The sequence below is a fragment of the Ambystoma mexicanum genome, chromosome 12 (genome assembly GCF_040938575.1).
Source record: "Ambystoma mexicanum isolate Mex_15411 chromosome 12, UKY_AmexF1_1, whole genome shotgun sequence".
NCBI lineage: Eukaryota > Metazoa > Chordata > Amphibia > Caudata > Ambystomatidae > Ambystoma > Ambystoma mexicanum.
In genome coordinates this window covers 42,738,451-42,760,717 of record NC_090936.1, presented here as the reverse complement: position 1 = coordinate 42,760,717, position 22,267 = coordinate 42,738,451, and the positions used below count along the sequence as shown (strand labels likewise).

At 46.6% G+C, this 22,267-nt stretch overlaps 1 protein-coding gene across 4 annotated transcripts in view; it reads right to left on the bottom strand.

The window, feature by feature from the left end:
• DOCK4 (dedicator of cytokinesis 4) overlaps positions 1 to 22,267 on the bottom strand; it is a 2,129,281-nt gene that overhangs the window by 1,638,142 nt on the left and 468,872 nt on the right. For all 4 annotated transcript variants that reach the window (XM_069627915.1, XM_069627916.1, XM_069627917.1 and 1 more), the window contains exon 5: positions 14,878 to 14,974. In XM_069627915.1, the coding sequence (XP_069484016.1) occupies positions 14,878 to 14,974 (97 nt within the window). The remainder of the gene's footprint in view (positions 1 to 14,877; positions 14,975 to 22,267) is intronic.

Genomic DNA, 22,267 nt, shown 5'->3' with positions numbered 1-22,267 from the left:
TCCCAGACCCCCTTCACCTGGCTGTTGTGTGCCAGCAAGTGCTCCCATAGGTTAGTTATTACTTTACTTAATGTCTTTTGTGGTCTCTGGATCTCCTCAACCCTGGCCTCAGCCAACCAAGTACCTGCAGGGTGCTGACAACCGTCCTTCGGTTGCGCTCGGGTCTCCCAGGGTCTTCTGTGGCATCTCCAGCTACCCGGAGCCTTCTCCAGTTTCCTGCGAGCCTCTCCAGTAGGCCAATGGTGGGTTTCCTGCACTCTGTCAGTCTCCGTTCCCAGTGAAAGCACTCCCCCCTCTGCGGGAGGATTCCTGCTTCGTGGGACCATTGCAGACATGCTTCTCTGCCCGACTCTGTCTTCTTCTATGGTTTAACCTCCTATGCGTAGTGTGCCGAGCTTCCGGTCCATGCCGAAAGGTAGAAGACGCCATTGTTCCATTCCCTCTCCCGTTTTGATTGACAGCAGGCCAATCGGTAGGTTCCAACGACTAGACTGCATGTCTTGGTTCTCAGCATTGATCTTCATTGCCCTTGTCCTCTTTCTTGTCTGTGAGAAACCTGAGGGTGTCTCCCTAGCTAGTCCACGGGGATCTGTCATCAAGGTGGCCAGTACATGGCCATAGTTATTGGATCCAGTTCGTAGGGGTGGACCAGTGAGAAAAGATCACCTGCATGGGGGTCCTTGGGGAGTGGGAGTGAAACACTGATGGGTGAGATGCAGTATCACCCTTCTGTCAACACCTTTTTCCCATCGTGACATTAAAAAACATTGCCCCTCCCCTTTTCTGACTAAAATACTTTCGAACAAAATGCAAGCGAACAGACTAACAACAGAGCCGTTTACCTGACATGTCCCAATACAAGGGTCAGGCCAAGTCAGGCAATAGATCAGAATCACACACACCTGACGGCCCTTTTCCTTCCCCACCGGGACAAAAGGTGGAGACCGAGAGCACAGCACGAGCGAGGCAAACCGCATGACGAGACAGCTAATTGAACCCGGCAGTTCAAGAGAAGGAGGTGAGAATCGAGAGGGTGACAAGGAGAGAAGTGACCTTGCCCATTCCGACCCAAACCCACGACAACTTCAAGGAAGAAAACATAAGCCCAAGTACAATAGCTGTACAGTCTTGCAGCAGATGTCAACGGTACACGGGGCATGCCTTCGCCGATAAGCCAGCGCGAGGAAGACGCCTGCTACTATGGTACCGGCCTTGACTCCAAATAGAAGAAAAACCAAGCGGTTCATTACAGCCGGTGAGTTGAAGGGAGTGTCATGATCCCTGCTTCCAAGGGGTCAGGACTTGCCCCACGACCTTGGAAGCAGGCCCATGACTCTGATCCCAGGAACCAGCCAGTCCCTATCGGGACCCTCTGGACCTTTGTCCTGGCGCCAGTGGCGCCAGGCTCATGATGGTGACTGGTCCCGGCACAGGAAGCGCCGGGCTCATATTAGATAAGAGTGCTTGGTGGACCTACCTGTAGCAGACCATGCTGCTTACTTACCAGCTAACTGGTCTCCTGATCCTTCTCTGCCTGGAACTACTTTTTCTGTCTGGGTGGAGCAGGAGCCACTCCCTGGAAGCAGAACACAGGAACTCTTTTCTTACCTGGGTGGGGCCGTGGAAGGAGACGCCTAAGCACTACAGAAGGCTATTTAAACCACACCCGATTGGTTTCACGTGCTTCGCGTTATTCTGCATCTGCAGCAGGACGCTCACCGTGTCAGCTCCAGGAAACCTCCAGCTCCAGATCCTGTGAACACGAAATAACCTGCTGGAATCCAATCTTCAGTCTTCTTCAGTCTTCTGCAGCTCCTGCAAAACAAAGGCACAGGTTAGGCTAAAGTAAAGGCAGCAAATCTACTTACCTAATCCAACGGCAGCATCCAAGGCGCCTTTTTCTGCCTTTCTCTTCCGGCATCCGACATCTGCAAAGAGAAAGAACTTCGGTCAGTAATATTCAACTACAAGTTCTGCTTACCTGTGTTACGCCCGTTCCAACTCAGCTCGCGCTGCATTCCGGCACCTGCAAGGCAAGATACATCGGTTAGTAACGCTTAGTTACAAGACTGCTTACCCGTCGCTTTCAATCTGTTCGCGCTGCACATCAGCACCTGCAAAGACAAAAGAGACATTACGGAGCATTCTCCAGCGCTAGTGCAGTCTTTCTACTTACGTGCCATTAGAAGGATAATCTTCATCGTCTCAGCATCTGAAAAAGGAAAGACATAGGCCCTCATTAGGACCCTGGCGGTAAGGGGTTTGCGCCAGCGTTAGCTGCGCCGACCCCTTACCGCCAACTACGAGTTCCCATAGCGCCATGGTCATTTTTCCGCCCGCTTTTTGCGGGCGTAAAAATCCATGGCGCTATGGGACCTTGGTGTTAATTACGCCACCGTAATTTACGGTGGCGTAATTAACGCCTTCCCCACTCCCATTGAGCCCTATGGGGCCGAAATGGGAATGGGGAAGGGTAAATGGGTCAATGGGGACTTACCGCCCCGCCGACCTCGGAATGGGGCGGTAAGTCCGCCATCCGCCATGGCGTAAAGGGACTTTGCGCCATGGCAGAAAAGTCCGCCGACGGCGGAAAAAATCCGCCAGGGTCCTAATGAGGGCCATAGACTTTACAGACTTAAGACTTTTGAAGGAGAAGAGAACAATGCAAAAGGAACTTTAATACTTACAAGGCACGCTCGTGCATTAACGGCGTCTTCGCTCTCAGCAAACCCTCTGCTATCAAGAGGCAGAGCTCGCATCCAGTGAAGCAACTGGATCCAGCGCCCCTGCACAAGACGCAGGATGGAGAGCCAGGCATTTACCTATATAAGGTAAGCGCAATATCAACCCAGTTCCACGGGGAAAGAAAGGGCGAGAGGGGCTAGGAACTTTCAGAATCTTCCAAACACTAATACCTTGGTTTACCCTTGCAGACATCTCACTCTTCAGCTTAAACTGTCGGTGGGAAGGGGGCCCAGTCCGGGAGCAAAACGAACCCTGCGCCTAACACTGAAGACAGTATCCTCGCCAGATCAAGACCGGCGCCTCCGGGGGAACCAGGTGAGCGTTACAGAACGCGAAGCCTTACCACAAAATTCCCGCCCAGGCGCAATGGAAACCTCAGACACAGACCAGTTGGCCCAATTACTCGGGGAGTTGAGGGCGGAAGTACACGCTGCACGTCAGGAAACAAATGCCCTAAGGAGGGAGTTAGTGGTCTCCAAAGAGCGAACAGACGATTTGGCTAGACAATTGCTGCAAGCCCAAGCTGGACAAATTCCTCTACCAACCCCAAGTGGGGGCCACGCTCCTCCAGCTTCCACGAATCCAGTACAAATCAATCTACCAGGAAATATACCTTTGGCTCCGCCCGAACGCTTTTCAGGTGATTCAAAAAGGTTTGCTGTGTTCTTCAATCAATGTCGCTTGCACTTTTTGTGCAGACCCGCCGCTTTTCCAACGGACCAGGCTAAAGTGGCCTTTGTGCTCTCTTATCTCAGTGGCAGTGCCGCAGATTGGTCTGTTCCTTTAGTGTCTCAAGATGACCCCATTCTCCATAACTTCCAGGACTTCCAAGCCAGTATGGAGAAACTGTTCGCAAGGCACTATCAGGGACAGGCCTTGGACAATGAACTTCTTTCGCTACGACAGGGCAATCAAGATCTTCTGACTTATATTGCATCATTTAACAGACTAGTGGTGGAAACCAGATGGCCGGAGGATAAGAGGATCACACTGTTTTACAGAGGTCTGCGTGGGGAATTAAAAGACGTTCTGGCTCAAGTGGTAAATCCTCCACAAGACTGTTCCGAATATATCGATCTGGTAGTGCAATTGGATCATCGACTTCAGAATCGGAAAGCCGATCGATCCAGATTTGAAACCCGACTTTTTTCAAGGCCACAAAGTTCTACGAAAGGAACTGATTCCGTGGAACCCATGCAAATAGGGGGTGTAAAAGGACCTTTAACCCAAAAGGAGAGGGAAAGGAGGAGACAACTGCAATTATGCCTCTATTGCGGAAACTCAGGGCACTTTCTTCGAGATTGTCCAGTGAAGCCCAAGAAGAAGATAGTAGGGGCGTCTGATAAAGGTACCGAGAATTCTGAGCCGGGAAACGACCTCGCCCGGCAAGTGTAGAGGTCCGCTTGCCGAGCGTTAAAACCAGTTCTTTGACCTCGCATTTCATCATGCCCATGGTCCTCGTGAATCCTGAACAACCTAATCGTATGCATGCCATTAAAGCATACATTGACAGTGGCGCAATCGGGAATTACTTGGACTGTGAGCTGGCCGCCAGGATGAATCTGTCTCTTTGTCCAAAGACGGTGAAAGACGTCATTACCACCGTGGATGGGACGGAAATAGCTTCCGGACCCGTAACTCACACCACCATGGAAGTAACGTTAGTAAGCCAAGATGGGCATCAAGAGAAGATCGTGTTTGATGTGATCAAGGCCCCTCAGTTTCAAGTCATCTTGGGAGTTCCTTGGTTGGAGAAACACAATCCTCAAATTGATTGGCGAGCAAAGACAATACGGTTTCCAGAATGCGCTTCTACCTGCTACCCTCAGCTCTCCACCAAACTAGCTGCAACTGTTTCTGAGAGTCTGCAACTGCCTCCTGAATACCAGGAATTCCAAGATGTCTTTCGGAAAGACCAAGCTAATTCTTTGCCTCCTCACAGATCATACGACTGTCAGATAGACCTGATCCCCGGATCCACTCCTCCGTGCAGTCGGATTTATGCCCTTACTGAACCTGAAAATCTCCACCTAAGGCAATATTTGGACCAGTACCTGGCTAACGGATTCATCCGTCCTTCGAAGTCCCCGGCCTCCTCAGCTCTGTTCTTCGTGCCAAAAAAGGAGGGAGACTTAAGAACGTGTATAGACTACCGTGCCCTGAACCAGATTACAATTAAGAACAGGTATCCATTGCCATTGATCCCAGAACTACTTGACCAAGTCAAAAACGCCTGCATATATACTAAGTTAGACCTCAGAGGAGCCTACCATTTGGTGCGAATAAAGGAGGGCGATGAATGGAAGACGGCCTTTCGTACCAAGTATGGACTGTTCGAGTATCAAGTGATGCCCTTCGGGTTGTGTAACGCACCGGCCGCATTCCAGTTCTTTATGAATGACGTGCTCCGTGAACTCATTGATGTGTGTGTAGTTGTATACATTGACGACATTCTGGTTTATTCGTCCTCTGAGGCAGAACACCGAAAACATGTAACCGCAGTACTGGAGAGGCTCCGCAAACACAAACTTTTTGCAAAATTAGAGAAGTGCGTCTTTCATGTTACAGAGGTCGAATTTCTGGGATTTATTTTGTCACCTAACGGAGTTCACATGGACTCGAGGAAAGTAGATGCAATAATCAAGTGGCCCTCACCATCATCTGTAAAAGGGGTTCAAAGTATGTTGGGCTTCGCCAACTTCTATCGCAGGTTTATTCCAGACTTTTCTCGGGTAGTCCAACCCATTACAGCTCTCCTCAGAAAAAACAAACGTTTTGAATGGTCTACCGAGGCAGAACAAGCCTTTCAGGAGCTAAAGACTAAATTTACCTCAGCCCCGATTTTAAAACATCCCCGCCCGGAACTACCTTACATCGTCGAGACCGATGCCTCCAGCCTTGCTATGGGAGCAGTGCTTTCACAAAGAGATCCAGAAACCAACCAGTTGCACCCCGTGGCGTTTTGGTCTCGTAAATTATCAGCCCCAGAAATCAATTACACCATTACCGACAAGGAACTGTTGGCTATTAAGTCCGCCTTTAAGGCCTGGCGGCATTATCTCTTAGGAGCCCGACACACAGTCACTGTCATTACTGACCATCGTAATCTACAGTATCTTAAATCAGCCAAAGCTCAATCCTCCAGACAACTTCGCTGGGCATTATTTTTTGCCGAATTTGATTTTATAATCACCTACCGACCAGGCAATAAGAATGGTAAAGCGGATGCCCTCTCTCGAATCGGAGTAGAGGAATACATGGTTAACCCTGAGCTCGTACCTATTATTCCTGAACAAAGAATCCTGGGTTTGATCAGCATGCAATCCATTGAAGAAATTGAAACCCAGGTTAAACAACTTGTAACTCCAACGGACATACAAAAATGGCAGCTTCGGGGGGAAGACTTCACAGTAAAGAACGACTTATTATACTTCAAGGAACGACTTTATCTACCCTGTACCAGCTTACAAAATCAAGTCATCTCTTGTTATCACGACTCCTTAATGGAAGGACACCCGGGTATGGCCAAGACCTCGGAAAAGGTCAAGCGTCACTTTTGGTGGCCATCTTGGAGAAAAGACATCAGAAACTTTGTCATGTCCTGTGGAGTGTGCGCCCAGAACAAGAGTCCTAAGGAAAAACCAGCAGGCCTCTTACAACCACTTGAAATCCCACCTCATCCCTGGCATACCCTTTCCATGGACTTTATCACCGACTTACCTCCCTGTTCCGGATACAATACAATCCTGGTAATCGTAGACTTATTTTCAAAAATGGCACATTTCATCCCACTAAAGGGGTTACCGTCAGCAGCAAACCTGGCTCGAGAATTTCTTGAAAACATCGTTCGGTTGCACGGCTTTCCTTCAGTTTTAATCTCAGACAGAGGAAGTCAATTCATCTCCCACTTCTGGCGGAGTTGCTGTCGGTTAGCTCAAATTGATGTGAGGCTTTCCACCAGTCACCACCCACAAACCGATGGTCAGACCGAAAGGACCAATCAGACTTTGGAACAGTACCTACGCTGCATGCTGCAACAGACAGGAGGAACTTGGAAGGACATCCTTTGGATAGCCGAGTACGCTTACAATAACTCAGTCCACTCTGGAACCGGAAAGACCCCGTTTTTTCTTTTGTATGGTAATCATCCTCGAACCTCTAACCTGGATCCACCTCAGGATCTTGGAACACCAGCAGTTGACCACCTACATTCAACCATCACCCGAGCCTTCAAGGAAGCTACTAGCCACCTTCAAAGGGCCAAGGAACAATACAAGAAAGGGGCAGATCAACATCGAAAGGAAGCCCCTCAATACCAAATTGGAGATCAAGTCTGGTTATCTACCAAATATTTACCCCTAAAGGGACCACGCACCTTTAACCCAAGATACCTGGGACCCTACTCTGTTACTGCCATAATAAATCCAGTAGCGGTCAAGTTGGATTTACCCCCTCGCATGAAAATGCACCCAGTCTTCCATGTTTCACTACTAAAACCAGTTCAACCGGAAACCCGATTGACTAAATCTCCTGAACCTATCCTAGTTGACGGAGAACTTGAGTTTGAAATCAAAAATATCCTGGATTCCAAGATCTCCAAATCAAAACTACACTACCTGATTGACTGGAAAGGCTACGGCCCCCAAGAAAGATCTTGGGAACCTGCAGAACATGTACACGCACCCCGACTAATCAAGAAATTTCATCGGACATTTCCTAACAAACCAAGACCTCCGGAGAAGTCAACCTTGGGAGGGGCCTTGAGGGGGGGTGCTGTCATGATCCCTGCTTCCAAGGGGTCAGGACTTGCCCCACGACCTTGGAAGCAGGCCCATGACTCTGATCCCAGGAACCAGCCAGTCCCTATCGGGACCCTCTGGACCTTGTCCTGGCGCCAGTGGCGCCAGGCTCATGATGGTGACTGGTCCCGGCACAGGAAGCGCCGGGCTCATATTAGATAAGAGTGCTTGGTGGACCTACCTGTAGCAGACCATGCTGCTTACTTACCAGCTAACTGGTCTCCTGATCCTTCTCTGCCTGGAACTACTTTTTCTGTCTGGGTGGAGCAGGAGCCACTCCCTGGAAGCAGAACACAGGAACTCTTTTCTTACCTGGGTGGGGCCGTGGAAGGAGACGCCTAAGCACTACAGAAGGCTATTTAAACCACACCCGATTGGTTTCACGTGCTTCGCGTTATTCTGCATCTGCAGCAGGACGCTCACCGTGTCAGCTCCAGGAAACCTCCAGCTCCAGATCCTGTGAATACGAAATAACCTGCTGGAATCCAATCTTCAGTCTTCTTCAGTCTTCTGCAGCTCATGCAAAACAAAGGCACAGGTTAGGCTAAAGTAAAGGCAGCAAATCTACTTACCTAATCCAACGGCAGCATCCAAGGCGCCTTTTTCTGCCTTTCTCTTCCGGCATCCGACATCTGCAAAGAGAAAGAACTTCGGTCAGTAATATTCAACTACAAGTTCTGCTTACCTGTGTTACGCCCGTTCCAACTCAGCTCGCGCTGCATTCCGGCACCTGCAAGGCAAGATACATCGGTTAGTAACGCTTAGTTACAAGACTGCTTACCCGTCGCTTTCAATCTGTTCGCGCTGCACATCAGCACCTGCAAAGACAAAAGAGACATTACGGAGCATTCTCCAGCGCTAGTGCAGTCTTTCTACTTACGTGCCATTAGAAGGATAATCTTCATCGTCTCAGCATCTGAAAAAGGAAAGACATAGACTTTACAGACTTAAGACTTTTGAAGGAGAAGAGAACAATGCAAAAGGAACTTTAATACTTACAAGGCACGCTCGTGCATTAACGGCGTCTTCGCTCTCAGCAAACCCTCTGCTATCAAGAGGCAGAGCTCGCATCCAGTGAAGCAACTGGATCCAGCGCCCCTGCACAAGACGCAGGATGGAGAGCCCGGCATTTACCTATATAAGGTAAGCGCAATATCAACCCAGTTCCACGGGGAAAGAAAGGGCGAGAGGGGCTAGGAACTTTCCGAATCTTCCAAACACTAATACCTTGGTTTACCCTTGCAGACATCTCACTCTTCAGCTTAAACTGTCGGTGGGAAGGGGGCCCAGTCCGGGAGCAAAACGAACCCTGCGCCTAACACTGAAGACAGTATCCTCGCCAGATCAAGACCGGCGCCTCCGGGGGAACCAGGTGAGCGTTACAGGGAGAACCGATAAGAACCGGGTTGTGTTGAATTTAAGTGGCAAAGTGGCATATTGAGAGAAGTTCAAAGAACTGTAAAATTGTTAAATATAGACAAGCTGCAGAGGGGACCGGCACCACGTAGGTGCTGTCTCAAGAAACCCTGGTTTATCCCATATTTGATGAAACTACAGATACCAGAAGGCCTTCGGAGAGCCGCCAAGACAGGTCAAAGTGGTCATACAGGAGGTCTAGCAACAACCCCGTACAGTCAAAAGTCTTTGACTGACAAAATGTAGAGAAAGCAAGGGAAGTGTATCCCACATCAAGAGAAGCAAGGGAAGTGAATCCTTCAGACATTTGAACAAAATGAATTGTGAAATGGCAAGAGTGAACCCGGCGGAGGGGTGCCAGTAAAAGGGGGCAAAGTCTGTAAGTCCCAAGAAAAAGTATGTTGAGAAACATGAACACGGCGGAGGAATGTCCACGGAGAACTGTTTAGCAAGACATTAAGATTTGTGTATACAAGAAAAGCCATAGTGAACCCGGTGGAAAGAGGCTGAGAACCGAGAGGGGACTGCGCCCAGAAGAGGGTGACCCAGAGGTGAAGAATCGCCATTCCAGATACCAGTTGAAAAGAAATTTCATTTGTTTGTAATTTTTCCGATCCTCAAAGGCAAGAGACTTTTTGTTGAAAAGAAACATGGCCGTCGAGGCTCCAAAGAAGTTAAAACTGGAACTGTCATCTCGTGCTGGGGAAAGCTCCAAAAGTGGGCTGTGCTCAGAAGTCCCACCTTATCCTGTGCTCAAAACATGGGGAAGGGAGGCCCAGGCTACCGCACCCTGACATATTATTTGTGAACACATCTTTCTTTTCTTGAAAACTATCCCACATCCATTTTGTGTTAGTTGTAAAGATTGGCAATAGGTTTTTCTTACTATAGTCCCTTTTATTTTGACACAACGCCACTAGGACTGCCTTATTTTCATTTGATGGTCCACGCTTGCACCCATCTTAGATTTAGGTTTAGATTTGTTACACTCACTTGATCTCCGCGGGGGTGTTGGGGCACGGTTGGGGCCCTCCCTGGAGTTGGCTCCCCTGGATCCGGTTCTTTCCTCAGCTGCTGTAGGGTGGACTGCTCTGGTCGCTGGCAAAGCCCTTGGGAGAAGGTGAGAGGCAGTGAAAATGCGGCGGTTGGCTTGTGATCCCCCTCGAACTCTTCTTGCCAGAATGACAGAAGCATGCGTTTCCCCATAAACTCTCACCTGTTGTTTAGTAAAGAGGAGCTCTCCGTCCTGTTTCTCTTCAGCAGGGGCGCTGTAGATAGACCTAGTTACTTCATCGGTCCGTATATATGATGGCCCAGACCGTCTGCGACCAATCTGTGACCAATCCCCTTTTTCAGGTAAGTGTTCGTAATTATGATTATTGTTCGTAAGTATTTGCAATGTCTTTTCCAACAGTTCTAGCTCGTGATTCTAATAACGTCTTTCCTTTCCCCAATAGATGTGAAGATGGCCCTGCAGAGTCGCAGTGTTGGGAACAAGCCTGCACGGTGCCAGAAGGGTGATGGAGCGGCCCCACTGGCGGGTAAGTTGGGTCTTTAGGTAAAACATAATGCTTAGGTATTGCACAGCCAATCGTTTTCGGGTTTATGCAGTTTCTAACCTTGTGCGTTCCTTTTGTCTTGCAGGGATAATCTGGCGTCGACTGGTGAAGAGCGGCGGTCCGAAAACCTGTCAGCGGCTGGTAGATGGAAGATCCCTGAAGATCCTGGACGAGAAGCAGTCTCCCGAGTAGGCGCGCTCGGACAGGTGAGGACGAGACGAGCTGCAGGCGATGGATTTGCAGGAACGGGTAAGGTGCGCACTGCGTTGAGAGCAATGGTATGGCTGGATTCAGGTAAGGTGCGCGCAGCATTGGGAGCGATGGTATGGCTGGATTCAGATGAGATGCACGCTATGCTTTGAGCGATTGTATGGCTGCATTCATGCTGCATGCGTGCGGCGCTGTGAGCGATGATATGGCTGGATTCAGGTAAGATGAACGCATTACAGATGATGTCCAGGCCCAGCGTGCAGAGCTGGAAGCAGGTAAGAGCTGCAGACGGCGGTGAGCATTATGCTGCCCAGGGCAGATTAACGCGAAGCTTCTACATGCGGGTGGGGCTGGCTTAAATATTCTGGCCCCAGCCACTCCCCTTTAGCCCTACCTTGTGGCCCCACCTCACCACTCCCATAGACTCCTGCACATGCCTGCCAATGTCTTCTAATGGCCACGCCCGGCCTGAGTGCACATGTGTTGGATTCACAGTGTGCAGAGCACACTTTCTTATGAGCCTGGCGCGAAAGGTGCCAGGACAGGGTCCATTTGGAGCCTTTAGAGGATGAAAGTGTTGGCCCTGGGTTGGTGGCCATGACAGATTAGGCATTTTCCAAACCTACATACTGTTCAATAAACACCCTTGAACTGTGATCACTTGCATCTGTCTTTACTGTTGCCACCATGAGTTCCTTACATGTCCCAGTACTGCCATTCAATATCTTATGGATGTTTTCCTTGCCAGTGGTCTCCACCTTAGATGTATAGCAAAAAGCATAATGGAGTACTTGGCGGGTGGGTAAGATAGGGTTTTTGAGGGAAGGTGAGAGGGTCAAAGGGATACTGCGTTCTCCCGAAGTGGTCACTACTGTGGGGTGCTCCATCCCCATGAGATCCTCCCGCTGAGTACCACCCCCAGGGGGACTATCGGGTAGTGGCAACACCTCCCTAGCCTCATGGAAAGGTACGCCCCCATCTAAAGCAGAGATGACACCTTGGGATTCGTCACACTACGAGTTGTCGGAAAAGTAGTTCAGAAGACAGAAATCTGAAAAGTACTCATAGCTTTAATTAAGTCTTTTTGTTGTGGTAGCTGGAATACTTCTTAGGTAACTGCCTTTCACACTGTATGCTAGATCTGACATTAGGCAATGTGACATCACAACTCCACGGTAGTAAGTTCTGTGAGAAACCAGAGGGTGTCTCACCCGCTAGTCACCAGGGATCTCTCTCTCTCAGGTGGCCAGAGCCCAGCCATCGCCTTTGGATTCAGACACTTGGGGTTTATAGTCTTTGCCTACAAAAATGTTCCATCGAACATTAAATGCATCAAAATGCAATCAACGAAAAATGTTCCATCGAATTCCCATACATAAAGTAAAAAGTGTTTATGCATTGAAACCCATTCATCAGACTGGGTTTCTTTATATAAACACTTTTCATTTTTTGCATGGCAATTCGATGAAACATGGCTATTGTTTTATCGTTACAGGGAGCTCTCCGGTGCTGAAAACTGTCATTTTAACACTGGTGACCCCCCAAATCCCCCCAACCCCTGGGGATCCCCAACCCCCCCTCCCCAACCCCATTTTCCAAATGTAACCCTTTCCTCAACCCAACAACACAATTTCCAACAAAACCATACATCTACTTTAAGAGTATGTTTGTGTTGTAAATCCATTGAAATCCATCGAATTTCATTCAATGAATATGCTTTTCGATGGAAAAGCATTTCAATGAATGAAATTCGATGGATAATGATTCAATGGAAATTAATTTGTTGGAAATACTGGATACCACACTGGTGGGGGGGGACCAGTGCGGGAGGATCACCTGGGCGAGGTTCGTCGGGGAGTGGGACACCTGATGGCGAGACACAGTATCCCCTTCCCTGTAACGCCTTTACCCCATCCTACCCCGGTAGGATATTTAGGAAATCTACCCCCCATTTCTCCTTTCACTTCACAAACACTTTCACACGGTCAACCTGCTCTGGGAGAAAACAGACTGACACCCGAGCATTGTACCTGTCATGTAAGGCAAGGTTGGCCAATTACTGGTAACCACTCACACCGGTCTTCCATTAAACTTCCTCACACGGATGAAAGGCAGAGCACGAGAGCACACTCTGTGCAAGGCAAAGCACATGAAGGAACAGTATTTTCCAGATGGCGCTGAACGAGGGAAGAAAGACGGCAAACCAAGAAGGATGCGCAAGGAGGGAGATACCCTGGCCTTTTCGGTGGGAAACTATTACTTTCCAGAATCCTTCAGATTAAATAGCGTAAGGCCAGGAAACAAGACTGAACAATTCTGCATTGTGTGCCGGAGATGCCTGTGGCCCTCCTGCAGGACTGACGGAGCCAGGGATGAGCAGCAGCCGCTGCGGTAACATCCTTGGCTCCAAGATCAAAGTAGCGTCAGAGAGATCAACACAGCCGGTGAGTTGGGGAGACTGATGCAAGACCGGTCTGTGCTGAAGTCAAGGTTGCAAGCAACACTATTGCGTGAAGAGCGCAAGAACGAAGATTGATAACGTGTGTGATGAAAGACGCAAGGAAAGATTAATTGCTGATGGATTTTGGAACTTTAACAAAGAAAGATACAATACCAGTGAAAGAGTGGTCCGGCACCGCAAGTGTGCTCAATCGAAGGGCTCTGTGAGGAATCCAGCCAAGAAGTGGCAGAAGTCAAAGTAAAAGAAGGAGCATGGGAAATTAAGTGAATCGAAGTGGTCCTGCGACGGTTTAAGTAAAAATCCATCGCACAATCGAAAGTCTTTGAATTTTCATACAAAGAAGAACGTTTAGAAAATTAGATTACATGGTCCAAGCCCATACAAGGGAGACCAATTGTGAATACTGTGTTATAGAGATCTGAGCCCGAACGAGGGTGACCAAGTGTGAACATTGTACTCAAGGGATCAGAGCCCAAAGCAGGGAGATCCGTGGTCCAAGCAAGATTGAGGGAGACCAATTGTGAACATTGTGTTAAAGGGGTGTCCAAGCATGATTGAGGGAGCCCTATGGTGAACAGTAGACTCGAGAACTTGTTAATGTGAAAATCCTGATGAGAAAGGAACTTTGGTGCTTGTTTGTTACGACAGGCCCTCTGCAATAAGACACTGATATTGGAAAAGAGATGTTGGCAGAAGGCCTTGAACTGTATCCTCATGGCAGAGAAGCCAGAGTGTGTGTGTGTGTGCAAAGCTGCAATGTGTCACCTTGTCCCGTGCTGAAAAACGCAGGGAAGAGAAGCCAACTACTCACCTATCCTGACATATCCTTTCTTGAGCACTTTTATTTTTGCATATATTGTTGTCCCATACCATTTATATTTAGAAGTAAGGATTGTCAACAGGTTTATTAGTATAGGCACTTTTATTTTGACAGAGACTCCACTAGGACAGCGTTATTATTATTTGATGGTCATAGCTTGCTCCCATCCTTAGATTTAGGGTTAGATAGGTGTTAAACCAACCCACTGAAGTTCAATAAACACCCTTGAACGGTGATCACTTGTTTGTGTCTTCACTTTATGATACCATGCCTTCCTTACAGTTCTGAAAGTTGATTCAATCATTGTCTCATTACAGATGAGTAGTTTTGTCACAACTAGTCTGTAATGAGGAAACAATTTAGAGGTTAATATATACAGAGTGCATTCTTTGATGTATGATAACGTTATAGATGTTTGAACAGTCACATGGCGAAACATCAAACAAAGAGCCTAGCAATGGGGTAAAGTCACTCATCAATAAAGGAGATATTACACAAGCGAAAGATGTGTGCTTAACATTTTCTGCAGCACCACAGAAAGTTAACTTTTGCAAAAGTAGATGTTAAAAATCTTTCTAAAATGAAGTAAAATGAAGTGAACAGCTATAATGCAATGGATTGCTCAAAACCTTTCACTTAAAATGTTCCAGGTAATGCCACAAATGTGTGACTGCTAGGAAATGTTGTAGAGAGAATAACATATTTTTGAAAACTCCACCCTATTCCTTCCTGCTTCCCCTACATACACCCCTCCACCCTCGCAACAGCCTGCACAGGCTGTCTGTTGAAAGGGCATACAATCATTCTATTAAAAGAGTAACTTTGCGCTGGCCTAGGCATACCAGAGTCATGAGATTATACACTTACCACATACAGCTGTTTCCACATTGTACCCCAGTCCCTTAAGGTTGATGTCATTTCCGTGATAACAGAATCTTCTGAGGGAATGACCATTTCAAACTGCCTATAGTGGGTGAAAAAGAATGAAAGAGGAACATTTTAGAGTAAGTACAGAAAGCAGAAAACCATTCTATTGAGAGGTAATTTCTCAGAGACTAAAGAACACATGCAAAGGGGCGGCACTCTAAATACAATCAATTCTGGCTGAAGGCCCTTCCTCAGGGCCCATTATGCTTTCATTACTGTTAGTGGCGAAACTGAGGCAGTTGCCAGACTAGCTTAGATGCAACAAATAAACACTAGAAATAAGGGGTCACTCATTGTTATGTGCTAGAGTGGCAGCCATGTTGGTAGTGTATACAAATTAGCAGAGATAAAGTTCAACTGAAATCAAAAGGAATGGAAATGCTACTCTTCATTAGAGGATTAGACCCAGCCTGCCTCGCTAATCATGTTCAAGGACTGACATAAGAAAAGGCCATGAGTAAATGAAAAAATGCATACATATTTATGCATTTTTCATTATAAGGATAATGAAACTGGTAGGTTATAGGTACAAAGAAGGGTAAGTGAATAACAATGCATAGACATTTTTGCTCACATGCCTACACACAAAGTGTTATATGTTGCTGCATGAATTATTCCTTAAGAATCACATCCAATTAAGAGAGTTGCAACTTTGTTATGTATCTACTTGAAATATCAAAGAAGGCGCCAGACTGTTAACAAAGTAAGGGCAACACTGTATCAATCCATCTTCACTAGGTATGGAGAACAGGACTGTCCATCAGTCTAAAACAACCATTTTAGGACACCCGCAGGTACTGGTTTTGAATGAAAATACACAGATGTCCAACTGCAGCCCCAAAAGGTTGTCTTGGGGGATAGAAGCAAGTTGCACCGATCACTACCACTTTACAATAAATCTAATGTTGGAAGCCAAATTTTAAATATTAGATTTGCCACATAATCTTTGTCTATGCCCAAGGGATCCCCTTCCTGATCTCATAGGAGCAAAGGCCATCACGGAGGCGATACATGTATTTAAACTGGTGCTCCCATTCTTGCTGATATACAGATATGTGTGTCCTTATAAAAAGATAAGCATGTTGCATAAAAGTATCTTGGATTCCAATGGTTGCTATGGAAAAAAGTATGGATTTAGATATAATTTGGCTTAATATTTCGGGTCTGTCAATTGGATGACTTATTTTCCTATTTATGGTAGGAAGGTGTACAAGACTGTAGTTACTGCTTTTGGCTTACTCCGAGTTAATTCGCAACACCAATTGTGGGCCAGTCGTTTTCCACTCCAGCTTCAATATTGACATTGATTTGCTGCTAGTAAGTACTTGCCAGAAATGTTAGTTTCTCATAGCAATGTGAGAAAACAAGTAGCAGCAAATGTTCAGTATTGTGATTTTGTAGTACTAAAGTGGCTGCTATGTATGCAGATGGGGGTCACTATGGAGCATGAGGCCAAAGCTGTTGCAGGGGGTTCCTGCAGTGCCAGATTCAGACGTGGCTGCAGAGGCTAAAAAGAAAACCTGTTCTGTCTAAGCTGCCACAGTCATACACCACTAATCGCAACACTGGCACACTTGCAAGATTCCCTTCAGCCTCCACTGCAAATCACGCAGACATTTCAGAGGCAACGACTGGACAGACATTTTTGCAGTTTCTGTTGCCGTCCTTTAAGCCGGGGCATCGCACCACTTGAATCATAACTCACCATTCTAACCAGGAAAGTATGGGAGGACCAGAACCTGGATTTCTGGCCCAAAAGGGATGACTGGATCAGGTAACATTCCCAAAAACTGTGAAACCTACAGTAAGAGTACTTACCATAATTCATGTAAATGGGACGGGTCTCTGAATTTGATAATGGGTGACGACCTGCCGAAGAAACGACGTTCCCAAAAATGGAACGTACACCCGGTTTACATCAAAGACTGAAGAGCTATACAGGGACCAAAGGTGGGGAAGATTCCCAAGAGGTCCTGATAGAATCACGAAGATCTCTGAGCCTTCTAAAAACCAACGAGGTGGCTCTAAGTCAACACAGTTTAATCACGGCGATGTAGACTACCGTGATTTGCAGTGTCCCGTCACTATATACTCAAAACCTCAGGATCGTGTCTGACTGTCAAGATCTCCACCAGTATGCCGAAACAGGAGTCTGTACCGGAGGAAAAGATCTGACAGGTCTACGGATCGAAAAGTTTTGGAATCCACATCACCAGCAAATCATTGAGGTACAACTTTAAGAAAAGGAATATGGGCATGGTTACCGAAATCATTCGATCCAACGAGCAAGAGATAGCAGTTACAGCTTCTGCACCAGACAGTTGTTAAAAATCTAGGTAAAAATAAAGACTTAACAATCAACAAAGATATAACAAAACAGTCACAAATAAAGTTTGGATCATGGAATACGAGAGGACACCACCATCTCACACAACCAGGAGGAATGGACTTAGGCGCTTTTGATGTAATCTGCCTTCAAGAAACTTGGTTGGAAGCGATCCCCGTCCTTGATGGCTTCACAGTAATTACTTTCCCGGCTACCAGAGGCCTTTTGGGCAGACCATCGTCCGGCTTGCTTTTAGCGGTTTGCAATGGCTCAGGGATAACACTAATCAAGAAAACATCGGAATCCTATGGCCACTTAGCGGCCCTTCTAACCTGGGACACCTGGGATAACCTGAAAAAGGAGCCACAGAAAACAAAATTGGGGATTATCACGGTTTACTGGAACCCCATGAGAACGAGTACTGAAACTTTTTGCGCAAACATAGGAGAAGTGATAGATGATTTTCTGTCAGACCACCAATTAGCAAACATTCTAATCTGTGGTGATTTCAACGCTACCTGCGCAAAAACAGGCATTAGACCTGTACTAGTGTCAACAAGGTCAGCAGCAGATGAAAGAGGCATAAAATGGCAGTCGCTTATGAGTTTGAGATCTCTTCACAATGCTTCATCCATCGCCCAAGGTGAACAAACGATTCCCACATGGGAATGAGCATCTTCTTCGGCAACTTTGGACTATATATTTGTCTCTACAGCTCTGTTGACTAGACTGGACTCTTTTGAAGTGCAGAGGACGGTCGAAAGTGACCATAATTTGCTGTCCATAACCTGGTCTGTTTGGCGTAGTCAAAACCCTGTGTGGAAGATCACTATTGAATCCAACTCCCAACAAACACGGCTCAAGCTATCTTCCGCTTCTATTATTAATTTGGCGAAAAAATACAAGCAGCAGTCCAAGGCCAACACAGACAATGGCAATGAGTCAACTGTAGACTATCAACCTCTACTTATGAAACATCGCATTCCAATTAAATCTGGGCAAGGAAAAGGCCCACATGTCTACAACACCGATCTGGTTGAACGACGTCGCAAGCTAAGACAATTTAGAAGACGTACTTTGAAATCAAATACACCGGAGATGTGGTCCCAATATGTGACTGAACGAAAGCTCTACTCCTCCTGGCTAAAATCTCACAGAATCACCCTGTACCAACAAGATGCGGAATGTATGCTTCAGGTCATTGCACAAAAACAAAGGAATTTTGGTCGCTAGTAAGGTCCTCTGGCACTCAAACGAACGAGAATCTCACCAATGCCGTAAGTGAAGAGAAGTGGGTGCTTCACTTTAAGAACCTTTTCGCCCAAATCTCAGACGCTTTGCCTCGGTCCAATGAGTTTTCCTTGCTTCCATGGGAAGACTTAACAGATAAGGATGATATCCTTAAGAAGATCCAGACGCTAAAAGTCTCGAGAGCACCGGGCCCTGATGGCCTTACCAACTTTGACCTGAAGCAATATCCAGAGGAATGGGCATCGATAATCACTGAAATTTTCGCACGCTGTTTTGAACTTAAAACCATTCCTTCATCATGGACAACGGCGGTGGTGGTGCCCATTTTTAAAAAAGGCCTGAGAGAAGATCCATCTAACTATCGACCAATAGCCCTTTTGGATATTATTGGCAAGGTCTTTGCATCGCTGCTGCTTGGAAAATTCCAACATTGGGCCAAATCGTCAGCCTGCGCGGACCCGATCCAAACTGGCTTTTTGAAAAACGCCAATACATCGGCCAATATTATGTCTCTAAACATCTTGAAAAGCAAAGTTCGAATGGGTGGCACGCGAGTTTACCTCGCTTTTGTGGATCTAACTCAAGCTTTCGATCGGGTCGATCGCCAAAAGCTATGGGAGGAATTAGCGGGTTGGAACTGCCCTCTATCCATCTTGGCACCCATTAGAGCCCTCCATACAGGAACCACAATGCGAGTCCGTTTGAGTCAGAACGGTCTGTTGTCTGCAGAGATTCCATCATTCAGAGGAGTTAAACATGGCTGCCCTCTGGCTCCTGCACTTTTCACAGCCTTTCTGGGAGATTATAAGGACTCGGCGCTGCAAGTTCAGGCTTTTCCCCCTAAAATTGGCTCGTCAGAGATCCTGTACTTAATGTACGCGGACGATGTAATCCTGATCGATCAAACTCCGATCGGGCTCCAGCGTAAGCTTGACAACTTGGCGGCCTATTTATCTAAAAAACATCTTGAGATCAATAAGAACAAGACCAAAATCTTGACTATGGAAAAAGCACAGAGGAAAATCAAAAAAACAATCTGGTTTCTGGAAGGTTCTAAATTGGAGTCAGTCAACTATTTTAAATACCTGGGAGTCACCTTCGACTGCTCCAAATCTGAGTCCCAGATACAGCGAGTGCTATGGGTCAAGATCCGCAACCTTGCCGCCCAAGCAAGAACTCTTGACAGGAAATACGGAAAGTTCTCTTTGTCGCCGGCCATACAGTTTTATAAAACCAAAGTCACAGCATTTTTGATATATGGCATGGACGCCTCTTTGTCAATTCCAGAGACCATCTGGTCAAAACTGGAGGGGTTTTTCTGGCGCTCAGTTCTGAGAATCCTAAAGTCAACAGCCGTCTCTGCGATTAGACGTGATCTTGGGCTGCTCTCTCTAGTGGCATCTCTAAATAACAGCAGAATGCAACTGTTCATAAAACTTTTGCTTACATCCAGTCGGACTCTTTACGACAAGATCAAAGAGGAAGCCATAAAAGGGACCTGCCCTCAACTAACTGTTTGGTGTGACAGAAACAGAGCCTTGTTGGTTTCAACAGCGTGCTGCACAGAAGAGGAGCTGATGGCTAACCCACTGAGGATAAAGGCAAAGAAGATGGAGGCTCTAGATTGGATCAAAACTCTCGATCAGGCGGCCTCAAATAAACTTTTGGCCCATCTTCCTCTCATAGTTAGTAAAAGAAAAGAAGTTGCGGAGTATGTAAAAAAAAAATCCCGAACAAGACCTTGAGAGGAACCTTCCTCGGGACACGTCTCAATCTTTTACCCACAGGGGAAATTTTGAAAATTCGCTCCCAAGTGGCAACAAACGTATGTAGACTATGCCCAGACAGCAAACAGCCTGAAACTCTACACCATTTAATGATGGAATGTCCAGCAACGCTCACTCTCAGACAGTCTTATCTGTCGCCATTGTTCTTGGACAGTGATTTTCGGGAGAAGGACCTCTGGTGGACCCGCCTTTTGTCAGGCGATAACACCAAATGGACAATCGCAGCGGCAAAAATCATAAAATTGGCTACGGACAAAATCGCAGATCTCCAAACAAGTGATGGCATGGAACATCCAAATTAAAAAACAGAGAACTTTCTGCGTAAACTTTCTGCGTAAATCTTAAGACGTATATTTTCTTTTCTACTATCCTCAATGTCTTGTAAAAGCCTTAATTGGCTCTAAAACAAGTAAATAAAATTTTAAAAAAAGATAATGGGTGACAGGTTCCCATGGCTTCTTAATGATGGGTCATGAGAACATTAACAGAGGGTTCTTAGAATCGAAGGCGTCAAAGGATTATAGGTCAACAATATGTGAATTTGTTTTCTCTCCTTTCGCTAGCCTCTCCCGTGGGGGAAGGGGAAACTATCCTTTCTTGTTTGGTGATGGTCTGGTATCCGGTTCCGGGTAAAGGAATTGTTTGAGTTTATTGCGAAGACTAGTCATGAAAAAGATGATTTTCTAATTAGTGATTAGCTAACTCAAACAAGACTCTACTCCCTATAGCCCTTTTCATCATGGAATTTCTTTGGGGATTTCTCAAGTTTAACTTCATCTTGATACTTTGTCAATATCCTATTTAGAATATTGAAATATTAATTATAGGGCTCTGGTTTACTCATTTCCTCGATTTCTTTTAGCAAAATGTCCTTTTCTATTTTTAATTCATTTTGACTGCATGTTCCTTTAACATCCTAATCATGACCATTTAACTGTTGTTGAGGTGCTCTTCCCATTTTATGAACAACTCTTCAATGTCAATGTCAAAATTTAGTGGAGGGATGAAGACAACTCTCTATTTTATGTTTCAAACAGAACTTTATTTGAGCAACTTTCTCAAAAGAAATGGATACGTAACTCTGGTTTCTCATCTGTCAACCGGCTTAGATTCCTTTGCTGGAGCAGTCTCTGATTGCAGCCCAGAGGTTTTTACGGTCTCTTGCGCCCCTTGGGACAGGCACTGTGACAAAAGTCCTTTCCTTCAAATTCTTGTTCACCTTATAATATACCCCTTGATCTACAAAGGCAGCCAGTACCTCCTCCCTTCCCTGTAATGTCTTCCTGGACTTCAGAATGGTCGTTTTCCCTGTCCTTGCTTCAAATATTTATATATCTCGTGCAGCACTCTGTAAGTCCACTTGGGCGCTCGTATGAAAAGCCCCTTTACTTTACTATTGAATGGGTGTCTCCTCGTATCATTGCATGACCAACTCTCTCTTTTCTCTTTCCCCAGGTTGCCGCCGAACGTAAGATGAGACTCGTCAGCTTCAGGTGTCTTCGATCAGAGTCAGTAGGTTGGGCCTCGGCTGCCGACTGATGCGACACGCCCTGCCCCTCAGCTGGTCTGTGACGGCATTGCGGCCGCACAGCTGATCAGGCCGTGGCCGCCCAGCCGGTTCGACAGGCGTCTCTCCACTGATCAGCTCCGGCGCCACGCCCTTTGAGATGATCGAGCTGTGGCCATCCGGAGCACAATTACAATGTTCCCAGCACCAACAAGGGAGGGGGCGGGTTTCCCACAACTTTTACCGGTCAGATGCTTTATAACAACAGGATACAGTCTTTTGCCGGTATGAACATAACTCAACAATGTTGATTCAACTTTACACAGCTGCAAGCTAACCGCTAACTTCTCTTCTTCGTGGGTTTATTTTAATACGCCCACTCATAACGGACATCGTCTTCTCCCACAGCTGTTCCCTGCCAAAGGATAACAACCTATTAGAGGAAAGCACCCTCGTACA